This window comes from Perca fluviatilis, chromosome 19 (assembly GCF_010015445.1).
Source record: "Perca fluviatilis chromosome 19, GENO_Pfluv_1.0, whole genome shotgun sequence".
Classification (NCBI taxonomy): domain Eukaryota; kingdom Metazoa; phylum Chordata; class Actinopteri; order Perciformes; family Percidae; genus Perca; species Perca fluviatilis.
In genome coordinates, this window is record NC_053130.1 from 4,758,176 (window position 1) to 4,775,088 (window position 16,913).

At 42.2% G+C, this 16,913-nt stretch overlaps 2 protein-coding genes across 3 annotated transcripts in view; both read right to left on the reverse strand.

Moving 5' to 3' along the window:
* Positions 1-2,270, reverse strand: part of epas1b (endothelial PAS domain protein 1b) — an 83,396-nt gene extending 81,126 nt beyond the window's left edge. Inside the window, exon 1 of the mRNA XM_039783967.1 lies at positions 1,832-2,270. Coding sequence (XP_039639901.1) covers positions 1,832-1,857 — 26 coding nt within the window. The 5' untranslated portion in view covers positions 1,858-2,270. The remainder of the gene's footprint in view (positions 1-1,831) is intronic.
* LOC120548036 (protein kinase C epsilon type-like) overlaps positions 1-16,913 on the reverse strand; it is a 121,431-nt gene that overhangs the window by 2,787 nt on the left and 101,731 nt on the right. Inside the window, exons 14-15 of one of the 2 annotated variants that reach the window (XR_005637132.1) lie at positions 16,162-16,308; positions 14,950-15,508 (exon numbers count right to left, since the gene is read on the reverse strand). Coding sequence is in view for 1 of the 2 variants with exons in the window: in XM_039783969.1 (XP_039639903.1) it covers positions 15,362-15,508; positions 16,162-16,308 (294 nt within the window). In the remaining variant the exon portion in view is untranslated. Of the gene's footprint in view, positions 1-13,099; positions 15,509-16,161; positions 16,309-16,913 lie in introns of those variants that run through there. The other variant, XM_039783969.1, reaches the window with a different exon arrangement.

The window sequence follows — 16,913 nt, forward strand, 5'->3', positions numbered from 1 at the left end:
TGTGCATGCATGTAAACACAGTCTGTTTACAGTCTGGGAAAAAAAAAAAGATAAATTTTTTTCTCTATAATTTCACTTGAAACTGTTTACCATTATAAATTATTGATGATTATTTATCTAAAATCTTGTTGTAAGAACTATTTTGTGAAAGCAGCAATCGTCAACCCTACAATGTCGTCGTAATATCGACATCGACGTATCTGGTCAAGAATATCGTGATATTTGGTTTTTCTCCGTAATCGCCCAGCCCTAGCTCAATGATTAATAAACATTTTGTGCCCCCCCCCAGGTGTGTAGCGTTATGTAACTCGGGCTGGTTTCAGGAGCAAACATTATCTGGGGCTTCGGCTGACTAAGCATTAGGGCTGATACCAGACTAGATATCGTCTTAGATTTTGGATGTCGTAATATGACATCAGTGTAGTCTTTTCCTGGTTTTAAAGGCTGCTTTACAGTAAAGTGATGTCATTTTCTGAACACACCAGACTGTCCAAGCTGTTCTTTTATTTGCCTTTACCCACTTAGTCATTAAATTACTGAGGATTATTTATCAAAAATCTCATCGTGTAAACCCTACAATATCGATATCGATGTAAATGGTCAAAAACATCGCGGTATTTGGTTTTCTCCGTATCGGCCAGCTCTACTAAGCGGACTAAAAAATGTCTTAGCTGCCGCCAATTAAATCACCAAATATGTGGCAGCAGTTTTTCAAATCTAGCAGAACTCTGAGTGGCGATTAGGCAGCTGTAATCTCCACAGGAAAGCACACTATACTGTACGGCTACTACAAGATTTCTAGAAACTTCCTGACTACGCAGTCTGATATCTAAACTGTCAGGACTGGTCGGTGATTGCCTCTGAAAGAAGGGTCGAAGTTAAGAAGTGGCTCTGCAGGAAATTGGAGCTTCACGTTGACAAACCACAGCGTTCGTTCTCTTGTCTTTTTAAAAAATTTAAAAATCACTAAAATGTACTTCCTCTTGCCCCTGAGCCACTGCCGAGCTACATAAACACTCACAAAACTGTTCACCTCTGATCCTGATCAGCAACTCATGTAAAGAATGACCTCACTTTATAAAAAAGGGACTTTATTTGCACATTTGCTTGCTTATCCCAAAGATGAGTGTCACTGCACGGAATGATTCACACAAGCTGCATCAAACAGGAATTCAAAATAGAGAAAAAAGCTAAACATATATTTAGCCTATATTAGATAAAATATGCATTTGCTGTGACCTATAAAAACAATTTAAAAAGAAAACAAACAGCTGAGATATTGCACATCCTCGGATTTTAGTTTAACATTTGGAGTTTGTTTGGCTGGACTTTGCATGTTTTCACGCATAAGAAACAAGTCTTTAAAAAAGGTCCTTGAAGGTTGCATGACATTTAAAAAAATAAAATCTAAATGAACTGTTAAACTCAATTGCAGTCTGCAGCAAATTCAATCTCCTGTCGAGTACAGACTAAATCAAATCACCCACTTACTCCATAGGAGTCTAATCACTACCAACGTGCCATTTCTGCATTAAAAACACATTAAGCTTTTTTTTGGGGGTTAATAAACGTCACATGAAGCCACCGGCTGTGACTGTGATTTATATTTCAAACCGCTTTTCGGAGCAGAAATGCATGCAGGCCAAGTCACATGCAACAGGTCTCTGCACAGACAGCGGGGCCAACTGTCAATCTGGCAATTTGTACACTGAACAAACACACGCTATTATCTGCAAGCCGCGGATTAATTAACTCATAACCGACGGGAAATTAAAAAAAAAAAAAAACAACAACACAGGACTTTTTTTTTTTTTTTTTTTAAATGTCTTACCTCTTTTTCTCTTTATCGGCCGTCATGCTTCTCTTGTTTTTTGTGTTGTAATTCCCCGACAGTCTCTGTTATGTCCAACTTTAAGGGTCAAAACGGACTAAGTAACGTGAGCAGGTTTCAAATGGACGTGCGCAGGTCGGAAGCAGCCCTCTGACAGATCATGTCATAAAAGCCGTGGGTTAGTCCATACAAGCTGGCTGGCTGGCTGGCTGGTTGGTTTGCTGGCTGGCTGGCTGGTTGGTTGGCTGGCTGGATCGTGGCCGTACAGTCTCAGAACACTGCTGAGGATTGTACCGCCTCTCACCCGCAGAGGAAACCCTGACACCGGCTGCGGATGAACGCTGAACTGCCGCCGCTGCTCGTCCAAACTTTTCCTCGCCTATTTTCTCCTCTGAGAACTCCCGGAGCTGCTCGGTTGTCTGACCTGAAAGCTCCGCTGGCACCGTGCAAGCCGCTGTCCCGAGCCCGGCGCGCTGATTGGTTGGAGCCGCCCCCTTCTCTCTCCCCCTGACCAGCCCCCGCCCTCCTCCCCACCCCCGCGCTCTCAGCTCTCCTACCTGTTTGTACCTGATCCGCAACAGGTGCGAGCTGTGTCTGCACGGGCGTACATTTCTTCAACAGTTGTGGGGGGGACAACACACATAACATTTCCCAAGAGTAGTTTTTGAAGGGGACACAAATAATACAGCCCACACTGTACAGTTGTAGAGGGCAATGTGTAGTTGTGGAACTCCAGTAAGTAGGCTGGCAAACGATTTTATTCACTTTAAACATCAGATAGGGTGACCAGACGCCCGAAAAATTCGGGACAGTCACGAAATCCAAGCAGTTGTCCTGAATCCCGAATCCTGCCCTAATTGTCCCTGAAATTAGAGCAAAGTCTCAAGAGCAGACTCTCAAGTAGTTCTAGTCTGATTGAACATTAAAAACGGTTCATGGTGGTTTTTAACTGAGTCGTCCTGCAGCCAGCTCCCGTCATCACCTGAGTAAAAAATCAGGATATCATCATGATTTTTTTATTTGTATTTTCGGGTTTACAAGACAGACAGTTGAGTTTCTGAATAAAAATAATACATAATCTTGGTGCGGAGTTTTGAAATTCATGTTAAGTGTAGGCAGCCAACAGAAGGAGTGATTGGATTGGATGTTGCTGATGTTAAAGGTCCCATGACATGGTGCTCTTTGGATGCTTTTATATAGACCTTAGTGGTCCCCTAATACTGTATCTGAAGTCTCTTTTATATAGACCTTAGTGGTCCCCTAATACTGTATCTGAAGTCTCTTTTATATAGACCTTAGTGGTCCCCTAATACTGTATCTGAAGTCTCTTTTATATAGACCTTAGTGGTCCCCTAATACTGTATCTGAAGTCTCTTTTATATAGACCTTAGTGGTCCCCTAATACTGTATCTGAAGTCTCTTTTATATAGACCATACTGGTCCCCTAATACTGTATCTGAAGTCTCTTATATAGACCATAGTGGTCCCCTAATACTGTATCTGAAGTCTCTTTTATATAGACCTTAGTGGTCCCCTAATACTGTATCTGAAGTCTCTTATATAGACCATAGTGGTCCCCTAATACTGTATCTGAAGTCTCTTTTATATAGGCCTTAGTGGTCCCCTAATACTGTATCTGAAGTCTCTTTTATATAGACCTTAGTGGTCCCCTAATACTGTATCTGAAGTCTCTTTTATATAGACCTTAGTGGTCCCCTAATACTGTATCTGAAGTCTCTTTTATATAGACCTTAGTGGTCCCCTAATACTGTATCTGAAGTCTCTTTTATATAGACCTTAGTGGTCCCCTAATACTGTATCTGAAGTCTCTTTTTTATATAGACCTTAGTGGTCCCCTAATACTGTATCTGAAGTCTCTTTTATATAGACCTTAGTGGTCCCCTAATATTGTATCTGAAGTCTCTTTTATATAGACCTTAGTGGTCCCCTAATATTGTATCTGAAGTCTCTTTTATATAGACCTTAGTGGTCCCCTAATACTGTATCTGACGTCTCTTTTATATAGACCTTAGTGGTCCCCTAATACTGTGTCTGAAGTCTCTTTTATATAGGCCTTAGTGGTCCCCTAATAATGTATCTGAAGGCTCTTTAATATAGGCCTTAGTGGTCCCCTAATACTGTATCTGAAGTCTCTTTTATAAAGACCATAGTGGTCCCCTAATACTGTATCTGAAGTCTCTTTTATATAGACCTTAGTGGTCCCCTAATACTGTATCTGAAGTCTCTTTTATATAGGCCTTAGTGGTCCCCTAATACTGTATCTGAAGTCTCTTTTATATAGACCTTAGTGGTCCCCTAATACTGTATCTGAAGTCTCTTTTATATAGACCTTAGTGGTCCCCTAATATTGTATCTGAAGTCTCTTTTATATAGACCTTAGTGGTCCCCTAATATTGTATCTGAAGTCTCTTTTATATAGACCTTAGTGGTCCCCTAATACTGTATCTGAAGTCTCTTTTATATAGGCCTTAGTGGTCCCCTAATACTGTGTCTGAAGTCTCTTTTATATAGGCCTTAGTGGTCCCCTAATACTGTATCTGAAGTCTCTTTTATATAGACCTTAGTGGTCCCCTAATATTGTATCTGAAGTCTCTTTTATATAGGCCTTAGTGGTCCCCTAATACTGTATCTGAAGTCTCTTTTATATAGGCCTTAGTGGTCCCTTAATACTGTATCTGAAGTCTCTTTTATATAGACCTTAGTGGTCCCCTAATACTGTATCTGAAGTCTCTTTTATATAGACCTTAGTGGTCCCCTAATACTGTGTCTGAAGTCTCTTTTATATAGATCTTAGTGGTCCCCTAATACTGTATCTGAAGTCTCTTTTATATAGACCTTATTGGTCCCCTAATACTGTATCTGAAGTCTCTTTTATATAGACCTTAGTGGTCCCCTAATACTGTATCTGAAGTCTCTTTCCCGAAATTCAGCCTTGGTGCAGAATTACAGCCACTAGAGCCAGTCCCACAATGAGCTTTCCTTAGGATGTACCATTTTTGTGTCCCTAGCTATTGAGGAAGAGAGAGGGCGGGGCAAGGTGTTACACCCCCACCCCCAGTCTCGTCCCGAATTTTACCCATTCTCATCTGGTCACCCTAACATCAGATGAAGTGATTCTTTTTCTCTAATAGAGATGCTACTGAACTGAGAACTGATGGTGCGTTCCATTTGTACTCGGAAGGAAGTCGGATTTTTCCGAGGTCAAAGTCTGAAACACGCCCCATCGGAAAATCGGATTTGGAAATGGAACGCATTCTACTCAGTTGTGACGTCATTCCCCCGTTATTATGGATCCCACGTAGGGGTTGCGTATTGAAACCCGGTTCCACTATGGAACCGGTTCCTACACAACCGGTAGGAATCGGACCGGATTAGAACGCAAAAATTAAAATTCCTTCATATTAAAACAGTATATTAGCCCGTATTTCTACTGACTTTTCTAACAGTGTACGGGTAGGACCTGAAAAGCATTTTGCTTCTTCCTGCCTTTCTCCTTGTCGGACAATAGTATTTATTTAAGAGTATTTATGTATTTATTTTGCTTATTCTTGCATTTTCTGATAGTGAAATACTTTTTTTTACATCTTGTATTTTAGGTTTTCTGTTCATTTGTTTGTATGTTATTCAAAATAAAACTATTCATTCATACAAGGGCGCAACTTTGGCTTCAACATTGGGGGGGGCGAGGGGCGAGGGTTGAGATCTCCAACTATTTAGGGAGGTCCCAGGACATGTGTGCATGTATTTAGAAAAGAGACAAAAACATTGAAAAAATATTAGAAAAAAAAATCGGAAAAGAACCTCAACAATAGAGACCAAAACGTCAAAAAATTGTCTAAATAAAAACTCAACGTCAAAAGGCGACACATGTCAGAAAAAGCATGAAAAACGTTTCCTTGCCTCGAAACCGGTATCCCTTTTTATTTTCACCACTTATTGTACCAAGAGTTAATTAACCATCAAAGAGACTCTGACACATTGTAACAACTAACCCCCCATCGCAGGGTCATAATATTGTTCTTTTTACTCCACTGTACTGCATTTGTCTGACAGCTTTCGCATTCTGCATTAGTACTTTAACCTTTGGTACTTTAAAGTTATAGTGCGTAGTTTCTGTCTTCCCCCATGAGGAATTCTAAGTAAGGACAACAAGTCGGTGCGTCCACGTGATACAAGCCTTCGATGATCACGCACCCACCCCCCCCCACCCCTCCTCTACACAGTTGCTAGTAGCCAAGGAGGACACGGAGGATTAAAATAACATGATGGACTATTCAGAAGAGGTCATTATCTTCGCTCGAGATTCTGCGCGGGAAAGTCGCCACAATCTTCTGAGCATTCTCAGCCATACTGAGAGATCCAGAGAGAGTTGTGTGGAGCTGATAGTCTTAATTAGCTCTGTAGCAACTCATTTGGCAACGGCTGGAATGTAACGGACGTTAATTATTAGCAAAAAGTTGCACACTAAAGCTTGTATATTTTACGTCCTCCTCTGTTTGGTAGTAATTTACTGGCATCGTCCACTGAGCCCATAAACTAGAGTTATATCTAAACTGCAGCTGACTGTCAGATAGGAAACTTAAACGTAAAGATAAGATTAAGATAAGATAAGACTTTATTAATCCCACACTGGGGAAATTCCTGTGCTACAGCAGCTCAAAAGAAAAACCATGTACACACATCAGAATAACACAGATACACATGAAATAGACATAGGAGAAAAAATATATTTAAAGGGATACGCCACCGTTTGTTGAAATAGGGCTTATCATGGTCTACCCTGGAGGTAGATAGGTGGGCCAACGCATTTTTTGTCTCAGTGCAAGTAATTAGGTTGTTTTTTTGTCTTTTGTTGGCTCACTTTTACTCACAACATGCTAACCGGCAACATAGGATTCCATTCACTACGCTAAGCTAACTAGCGGCGGCGCTGCCGGTGTTGCACCAGACTAAAACGATGCATGCACAAAAAATGCGTTGGCCCACCTATCTACAGCTAGGGGAGACCGTGATGATCCCTATTTCAACAAACGGTGGCGTATTCCTTTAAAGTATAAGAAATAGAAAAAAATAGAATTAGTTCCATCCATCCATCCATCTTCGTCCGCTTATCCGGTGTCGGATCGCGGGGGGAGCAGCTCCAGCAGGGGACCCCAAACTTCCCTTCCCCCCCAAACTTTCCCTTTCTTTTCGGTCGGCACCAAAGTGCCGACCGAAAGTCCTTCTCCATGTCTTCTCCAAACTTCTCCCACACCCGCTGCTTTGCCTCTTTCACGGCAGAGGCTGCAGCCCTTCGGGCCCTTCGGTACCCTGCAACTGCCTCCGGAGTCCTCTGGGATAACATATCCCGGAAAGACTCCTTCTTCAGTCGGACGGCTTCCCTGACCACCGGTGTCCACCACGGTGTTCGATGGTTACCGCCCCTTGAGGCACCTAAGACCCTAAGACCACAGCTCCTCGCCGCAGCTTCAGCAATGGAAACTTTGAACATTGTCCACTCTGGTTCAATGCCCCCAGCCTCCACAGGGATGCACGAAAAGCTCCGCCGGAGGTGCGAGTTGAAAGTCCGTTGGACAGGGGCCTCCTCCAGACGTTCCCAATTTACCCGCACTACACGTTTGGGCTTACCAGGTCTGTCCAGAGTCTTCCCCCACCCCCTGACCCAACTCACCACCAGATGGTGATCGGTTGACAGCTCTGCCCCTCTCTTCACCCAAGTGTCCAAAACATACGGCCTCAGATCAGATGAAACGATTATAAAATCGATCATTGACCTTCGGCCTAGGGTGCTCTGGTACCAGGTACACTTATGAGCATCCCTATGTTCGAACAAGGTGTTCGTTATAGACAATCCATGACTAGCACAGAAGTCCAACAACAAACAACCACTCTGGTTTAGATCAGGGAGGCCGTTCCTCCCAATCACGCCTCTCCAGGTGTCTCCATCATTGCCCACGTGCGTTGAAGTCCCCCAGCAGAACAATGGAGTCCCCCACTGGAGCCCCATGCAGGACTCCACTCAAGGTCTCCAAGAAAGGGCCGAATACTCCGAACTCCTGTTTGGTGCATATGCACAAACAACAGTCAGAGTTTTCCCCCACAACCCGCAGGCAGGCGGAGGCGACCCTTCCGTCCACCGGGGTAAACTCCAACGTAGGGCGCCAGCCGGGGCTTGTTAGTATCCCCACACACGCCCGGCGCCGCACACCCTGAGCAACTCCGGAGAAGAAAAGAGTCCAACCCCTATCCAGGAGTACAGTTCCAGAACCGAGACTGTGCGTAGAGGTAAGCCCCACCAGATCTAACCGGTAGCGCTCCACCTCCCGCACCAGTTCCGGCTCCTTCCCCCACAGAGAGGTGACGTTCCACGTCCCCAGAGCCAGCGTCTGCTGCCCGGGTCTGGTCCGTCGAGGCCCCTGACCTTCACTGCCACCCATGTGGCAGCGCACCCGACCCCAGCGGTTCCTCCCACAGGTGGTGGGCCCATGGGCCATAGAATTAGTTATAATAATAATAATAATAATAGTAATAAAACAAACACCCTTCTATAAACAGACAGTACCTAAACACAGATATACAGATGAGTGAGGTGCGGATGAATGAAAACTGTATCGATCTGTGTTGACAGCTCAGGTTTAGGACAACAAGAGCTGTGTTTAAACATCTGGGCTCACCTCACTCATCTGGAATATATGACAAGAGTTTTCAAGACTTGATTTTTTTATTGATTTGATTAGATTTTTTATTGCAAGTACAACTTTTAACTCGTCCCAGCCCACAACAAAATGTCTCTCTTGACCTCAGTTGTACTATAACAGCTAAAAAAACAAAATGCTAATTATAGGACAGTGTCACGTGTACAGAACAATAGCACCTCCAGGAAAGACACGATACGCACAAATTCAAAAACAAGTCTGCTGTCACCCTCCGAGACATGTCTCTGTCCTCCCCCCCCCGCATTATATCCGTCTGTAGAAGCTCCCCTATGTCTCCTTTTTTTATAAACTGGTCAAATGGTTTCCAGATTTCCTCATGCACCCCCCAATTTGTTTTTTGTTTTTAATATATGGCACAATGTATGCCCATGGAGAGTGTTTCCATGGAGAGATTATCTCTACATGGACATACTGTACATTGCGCCATATTCTTGATCCAAGCACCAACTGTAGGTGCCTCCATTTTCTTCCAGATGAGAGCTATAGTCCTTTTTTTTTTTTTTTGCCTGTACAGCAAAATCAATACATTTATATTCTTGGGGTTTCAGATTTAGATTGACGTTTTTTTAAGACTTTTTAACATGATATGAGCATAAGGTGAAGGCAAAAACAGAAGCAGAGAGGCTGCAGCAGTCCAGGCTGCGTCATCACAGTTGCTGATTTTCTCACTAAGCGCGTTAAAGAGCAGGTCTCGCCACTTTTTATAGAAAACTCAGAGACAGATAACTGCTTCTAGCGATCAACAGCGTCTTCCTCTGTCCCCGTCTCAAACATTTTAGATGGAAAAGATTACCGAAGTGAATTTCTAAAGCGATAACTCCTCCTCCGTGGAGGTGAGATCTCCCTGGGTGCTTGTTCTATGCTTCTATGGTAAGGTCATAAAAAAAAAAAAAAAAATCATATCTTGTTTTTTGTGTGCTTGCTGAGTTCATATTAAGCCTAAATTGAGGCAAACTTACTTTTAAATGTAAAGCTCTACTTTAATGGCCAAAATGTGACATCAAATGCAACATTTGAAACACATTCTTACCTAAGTCACGTGAAACTCGAAATGGAAATGATTACACGAAACAGAACATTTTCTTTGACATCAGGATATTTAATTTGTTTCAAAAATTAAAATACATCTTCACATCGTTTTAAAATACAGTACATTTGGCACACAGCGTAACAGAAAAAAAAACATATCGCCATGAACACAAATGAAGGGCATGAAGAAAAAAACACAGGTCAGACGTCAAAATGTACATAATAAGCTTCACAAATACAGGGACTGCAAATCAAAAACGAGTACATACAGTAACATTCTGCTCACGACCCGAGGAAGGAAGAATACATGTAAAATCATAATACTGTTTCCAAGTTTGAAATCAACCTCATGCCAGCCACTGTGTTCAATTTAACTTGAATAAGAACTTTAAAAAAAAAGACAATTAAAAAGGACTTTTCCTACATGATTTTCTTTTTTGGAAATAGCTTTTGGCATTTAGCATGGAGGACTTCTGAGAGAGAAAACCCTTTTTTTTGGGTCGTAGTGGAACAAACAGTTTGACCTTTTTTTTTAAAAATGAAAGACAAAAAATAAAAAGATGCAACAGGAGACACATTAAGAGAGGAGAGAAATGATGGACTGCAGAAACATGGTGGTTGGGAAGTTGGTTGGCAATCAAACTGTCTTTAACCCTCGTGTTGTCTTCCCGTCGACGTGAACTTGTTGGCCATTTCGGGTCAAAATTTAAAAAAATGAACTGTTTTTGGTGTTTTTTTTACGTTTCTTTTATTCATGGTCAATAAAACAAATTTATATGAAATTACACCTCATTTTTTTCTTTAAAAAAGGCATACATTATGAATTATTATGACTAATAGTTGAGATCAGAGGATGTTGAGTGGATCACAGACAGGTATATGTCAAAAGTTTGGTCGGGATACTGTTTTGAAACCATTCAAACATTTTAAACACCCAAAAATCAATGGAAGTAATCATTCATTTTACCTGCGAAGAATGTTGTGTGGGTTCCATACCATACAACGTGCATCCATGTTATTTTTGGGCCATTTGGTTGAAAGAAATCCATATTTCACATATAAAAAACTTCAAAAAACAGATCAAAGACAACACAAGGGTTAAATCTGCACCGCTGTATGTGTGTGTGATCCGATCACAAATGGACAGCTCTAGGTACAGGTGTGAATGCACCCGCGGACGCTTTGAGGACGCATAGAGAACAGACCGCAGTGTGTACGTGAATGTGATCTGGGCCACAAGGACCGCCCACTCAACTGATGTCCTCTCCGCGAGCGTAGCGTTCTTAAATCTTTGTTCACGACGTCCGGAAAATTTTCGAAAAAAGCCTTTAGAGATGTGTTTAAAGTGCGTCATACATCTACAATGTGCGTGAAATAATTATCACTTTTATGTGCCCCAAAACTAACACTAGTACAGTAGTCCTCTGTGTACCTGTCTGAGGATGAGGCTAAAGGGAAAGAAAAAGAGGATGGGAAGAAGAAATATAGGAAGAAAGAGAAGCTAATAATAGAAGAATTAAAAAAACTTTTCATAGTATTGCACATGGAGTTTTCTTAAAGATGTTCTGGAGTCTCACACACACACACACACACACACACACACGCACACACATTACGACATACGATCTTTCATGTGGAATCATGAGGGCTTGATTTGCCATGTCAGAGACGCGTTGTTATGGAACCCACGCAACTATTAGGAAAGGCCCGCCCCTTCAATAGCATTCACACACTACTATTGGCCAGGCGTCCATGCTTATGGAAGGTAACGTAACCCGATTTGTTCAGGTCCTATCCCCCTGACCAATCAGCTATCCTAACCTTAACCACTCAAGGTCAATGCCTAACCCCCAACCAATCGGGCTGCTTCGTAGGGCGGGACTTGCCTAGACGTTATATGGGATCCATAATAACGCGTCAGAGACTGTAGGTCCAGGACAGTTAATGTTGGGGTTGACCGTTTGGATTTTAACGTTTCCGATTTCGATTCTGCTTATCGATTCTGGTTCTTAACGATTCTTGACTCTGGTTCTTTGAGGGAAGGGTTGAAAACAGATCACATGTTTAAGGGCGCTTTCACACCTATAGTTCTGTGGACTCGGTGCTATTCGGTGGGTGAGTTTTTTTTTCATTTGGATTTGGTTGGGTTTGCATTCCCACTGCACTTTGTCAAACGCACCAAACACTGTAAACACACGACCGAAAACGGTCGCTTGGTTATTGGACAGAATGTCCGAAACTCGCCGACACTTCTGGTCTCAGAAATAATGGAGCAACACCAACTTTATAACATCTTGGGTTTCCTGGTTCTGCGTGAGTGTTTCTAATAATTTACAAGAAGGCGAACAATGTGAGCTGCTGACAGACGAGTGATGGAGAGAGAGAGATGATGATGATGATGATGATGTCACACCAACGACCAGCGATGTGGGCTCAGAACAGCTTATGGATCTGAAAGTTATCATCCCTTAAATCAGTGGTTCAGGGGCGCGGCAAAGATCAAAGGGGGGGCGGGGGGGGGGCGCAAGTCTTTATCTGCTTTGAGGTTGAGGTAAAATATATTTGCACGTTAAACAAATTATGATAATACACTAGAATATATGTGTACAAAAGTCTGTATAAAAACTATATATTTTTGTTCTCGCTTAAAATTGTAGGCAGGCAACTTAGTAGGCCAAACCTCCGGGACCTCTTAACCTGGGACCCTTGCTGTCATCAGGTCAGCTGCTTGCTGCTAGCTGTTAGCTGCTAGCTGTTAGCTATTAGCTGCTATCATCCTCGTCTTTCCTGCCGCCACGGCATCACTATTTTATGAATGAAACATGGCGGAGAAACGTACAAGTCCTGATAACTGCTCTGTATCAGAAAAGAAAGTAAGGCTCTATCTCGAGAGTTACCTCCACTTCGGTTTTGGGAGGGGGAGTGGGGGGGGCGGCCTCAGCTTTTCTTAGACATGAGTAGGGGGGGCGCCAAGGAAAAATGGTTGGGAACCACTGCCTTAAATCATATAGAAGTCCGTTAATTGAGTGCACGGTTGAAGTAGCAGGCTAGCAAACACTCTGTGATCTGTCGGATCGCGTTTTTACTGGAAGTGAACCCAACTCCAGTAGCCTAGAAATCTAGACACACCCTGGGTCAGTCTAGCAACTCTTCGTTGGCTTGCGAGCTGGAAAAACCAAACTCTAGTCAGGCCAATCACATCGTGTATATTCGGTGGGCGGGGCTTAACATAATGACGGCAGAGTTGCGACGGTTCTGCGTGAATTCCCTGCTGCTTGAAAACTAAGAAGATGGCTGCTGCTGCTGCTGCTGGCGAACAGTGGTCTTTGGAATCGGCGACTCTGGAAGACTTGGAGTTCAGCTTTTCTTTGAGAAAAGAACAAAGAACGGCACTGAAGTCATTCTTAAAAAAGGAAGATGTGTTCGGAGTTTTTCTCTGACCGGATACGGCAAAAGTTGAATCCATCATCTAGCGTTGCCCTGCCTGGTTGTAGCACTATCCTATTGCGTGCAGAGGGAATGTGAAAGACAACCGTTTATCCCGCCCCTCGGATTGAGCCCTGCCAATGGTGAGTTCCCAGACCCAACATCTGGATGTGGGTCTGGCTTGTCAGGCTACAACTCTAGTTCACTTGGAAGTGAACCGAGACCCCCGTTCATTTTAAACGGACCAAACGAGGTAGGTGTGAAAGCAACCTTATTCACAAGAAGAAAAACATATTCACGATTCACTTCATACAGTTTACGGATCAAATAAACTTCATACAGTGTCATTTGGTTGTTGTTATTTGTTGTTAATATGCCTCAATAATAATCTGTCCATTCTCTGTTAATATACTATACACTAACCTCCGGAAAGCCCATACTGACTAAACCAGAGGTGCCAAAATTCTTTCAGATGAAGGGCCAATATGGATCTGGATGGAAGGCCAAAAATAAAATGCTGACGTTGAAAAAAAACAAATAATAATAATAATATGGAAAATGGGGTAGGATTAAATAAGTGTATACTTCTTCCTACTCCTTTTCTGTCTATGTTGATTAATCTTTCTTGTTTATTGAATGTTTTGCTTATTTGTTACCTAAATTTTTTATTTTTGATATGTCTGAAATACATTTCTTCATTCTTTCATTCATTCAATACCATAATCCTTTTAATTCTTCGTAGATAAAACTTACGTATGTAATTTAATAGGGACGTTTACCAGCACTGTGCTTAAAATTGCCGTAAAACTCAGATTAAGAACTTTTTAGCTGCACAAAATGTACGTTTCGTAATCATTACGGTCAGGATTTTACAGCACTTTCAAATGAAGAGGAGAATAAGCATGAGCATGTCAAATGCCATGGTGGGCCAAAACAAAGATGGAGAACGCACCAAACTTGGCCCGCTGGGCCCCAGATTGGGCGTCCTTGGCCTAAACAGAACAAAATGTATCACACTGCGCTGCTTCGTCCGGTCCAGAAAGCGCGCCATGTGTAGGTGGAACTGATGAGCAGGACTGAAATGAGTGTGACTTGGCATTTTGGAATCGATTCCAATTTGGAGCAGGGTTTCGGTGCCCAACCCCAGTTACTGTACACACACAAACACACACACACACACACACACACACACACACACACACACACACAAAAAAGGTTTCAGTAAATAGGACTTTTTTTAAAGGGCTTCTCTGACATTTTAGATTTCAGTTTCAGTTATTTGGCTTCATTGGAAAACTGTCAATGTCAAGTCTCAAGTCATATGGAAAACAGCTTGTTAACACTGCAAGCATGCCTCAGTACAACAATGGACGCTCCCAGTGCTAAGTTACCGCAGGCGTGTTAGCCGATGTCTAATGGTACCATTTGGTTTTAATGAAGAAAGGGAACAAATCAATGTACTAACAAGCTCAAATATGGAGAGAGAGAAGGAAAAACAGCGCACATGACTCTTCTCTCGAATAACAGAAAAGAAACTGCTGAGATCAAACTAAATTCAAATTTCAAAATGCCAAAGTGTCGCTTTTGTGTTGCGTCTTTTAGAGTTATAATGAGCCAGTTTGAGTGTTCCACTTAAAACACAGCACTGACAAAACTTCTAATTCCATCATAGTTTCATCCGAAAAATGTCCTTTTGACATCTCTTTATTGTCTAATAAATAAAATACTTTCCAAGACCTTATTTTTTCTTTAAATACAATCATTGGTTCAACCTTTTTTTTCTTTTTCCCATTCACAAGTTTAGGGAACAAAAGAAAACATTCTTTAGACACAAAGATAGACACAGGATTCAGAACATCATGTACAGAAATGACTCTTTCTCTCGACTATGCGTGCATGCACATTTGTACATTATCCCTCTCTTACACACACACACACACACACACACACACACACACACACACACACCACAAACGGAGTTTGGTTTTGTCCACTGCTTTACCTGCGTCAGACATCCATGCGGTCCGAGTGAAGGAGCATTTCTCATAGTATCTGACCTGCGCTTACATGCTGCTCGAGCATATATTTGGATGGGATTATGCACCAATGGACAAACAACAAGAGCACAGAAACCATAAAAAAAGAGAGATACAGATGGTCTAGTATAATTCCTGGAGTGGTCAGAATCTGGAAAAGTTCAGGACGTTTGATTCCAGAAGGAGCGTGTTTCTCTTTAAATATTATATCTTTGCTTGAAGATTTCTGAAATGTGGTTGGTGTATGGTTGTTGTTGTAATCGTATGTGTATGTTGTTAATCGTGTGCGTGTGTGTGTGTTTCTAGGCCACAGTCTCGTCTCCAAAGTAGGAGAATCCTTTAAACTCATCTTGGTTGATCTGCTTGATGATGCTGGCCTCCGTCGGCGTCAGGTTGGGTTCTTCGCGCGTAAAGTCCTGGTCAAAGTTATTCACATCCCTTTTGGTTTTCTGGAAAACAAAGAACAACAGAGAACGCTCTCAGAGTTCATTCCTTTTAAGATCAGCTGTTTTGGTGGACTTCTACATTGTTTATGTGATCGAAGCTGAAATTGAAATCCCGATCAAAATACGATTAACTGCAGAGCCTTAACAAGAAATGATTTTTTTCACACCTGAATAGAGCATAATCCTCTTCTCCTGCAGACGCAATCCTTGTTGTTGTTGTTGTGTGTGTGTGTGTGTGTGTGTGAGTGTGTGTGTGTGTTTGTAGGTGTGTGTGTCCGTGTGTGTGAGTTTCAGTGTGTGTTTGTAGGTGTGTGTGTGCATGCATTTTTGTGTGTGTGTGTGTGTGTGTGTGTGTGTCTATGTGTGTGTGTGTGTCCGTGTGTGTGTGTGTGTTTGTAGGTGTGTGTGTGTGTATATGTGTGTGTGTGTGTTTAAGTGTATGTGTATGTGTGTGTGTGAGTTTCTGTGTGTGAGTGTGTGTGTGTGTGTGTGTTTGTAGGTGTGTTTGTTGTGTGTGTGTGTGTGTGTGTGTGTGTAGGTGTGTGTGTGTGTGTGTGTGTGTGTGAGTGTCTGTGTGTGAGTGTGCGTGTGTGTAAGTGTGTGTGTTTGTAGGTGTGTGTGTGTGTGTGTGTGTGTGTAAGTGTGTGTGAACTTACGATGCGAGGTTTGAAAGGCGGTCTGATCTTCCTCTGCTCCAGCAGCGTCCAGTCGATCTCTCTGAAGAACACGTGGAACTTGATGGCCTCCTCCAGACCCTGAGCCGCCACGCAGCCCAGACGCTTGTTAGGACTCTTAGTCATGAACTGAGAGGTGACAGGGAAAAGAATGAAAGAGGTGGAGAGAGAGAGAGAGAGAGAGAGAGAGAGAGAGAAGGAGAGAGAGAGAGAGAGAGAGAGAGAGAGAGAAGGAGAGAGAGAGAGAGAGAGAAAGAGAGAAAGAAAAGAAGAGAGAATTGTTTTCTTCAATGAAAGATATCTCATGATTTTGAGAAATAAGGACTGAGATTTTTAAGTTTTAACACAATACGATTTCCTATCGATTCGTTGGACAACAATACGTTATTTGCTGATATTTTAAAGTCCGTCATTTTGATTCAATTCAATTCAGGAACCTGGGATCGATATGTAGACGATATCACATGCCAATTTAACAGTTACATTCATATCAACTCAAAAAAGAAACTTAATTAAACTTAACTGAGCTCTTCCAGGCATTTCAATTAAAAAACAAACAATTATTTGAATAAAAAGAATAAATATAAAGTGGGAATCTTACAGACTATATGTGCTGATATTTTCATTTTGCATGGCTAATATTGGATAGTGGATCTTTGCACTGATACATGGATCCAGATCGATGTATCGTTACAGCCCTAGATTTAACCGTGTAGAGGTCAGATCTGAACAAC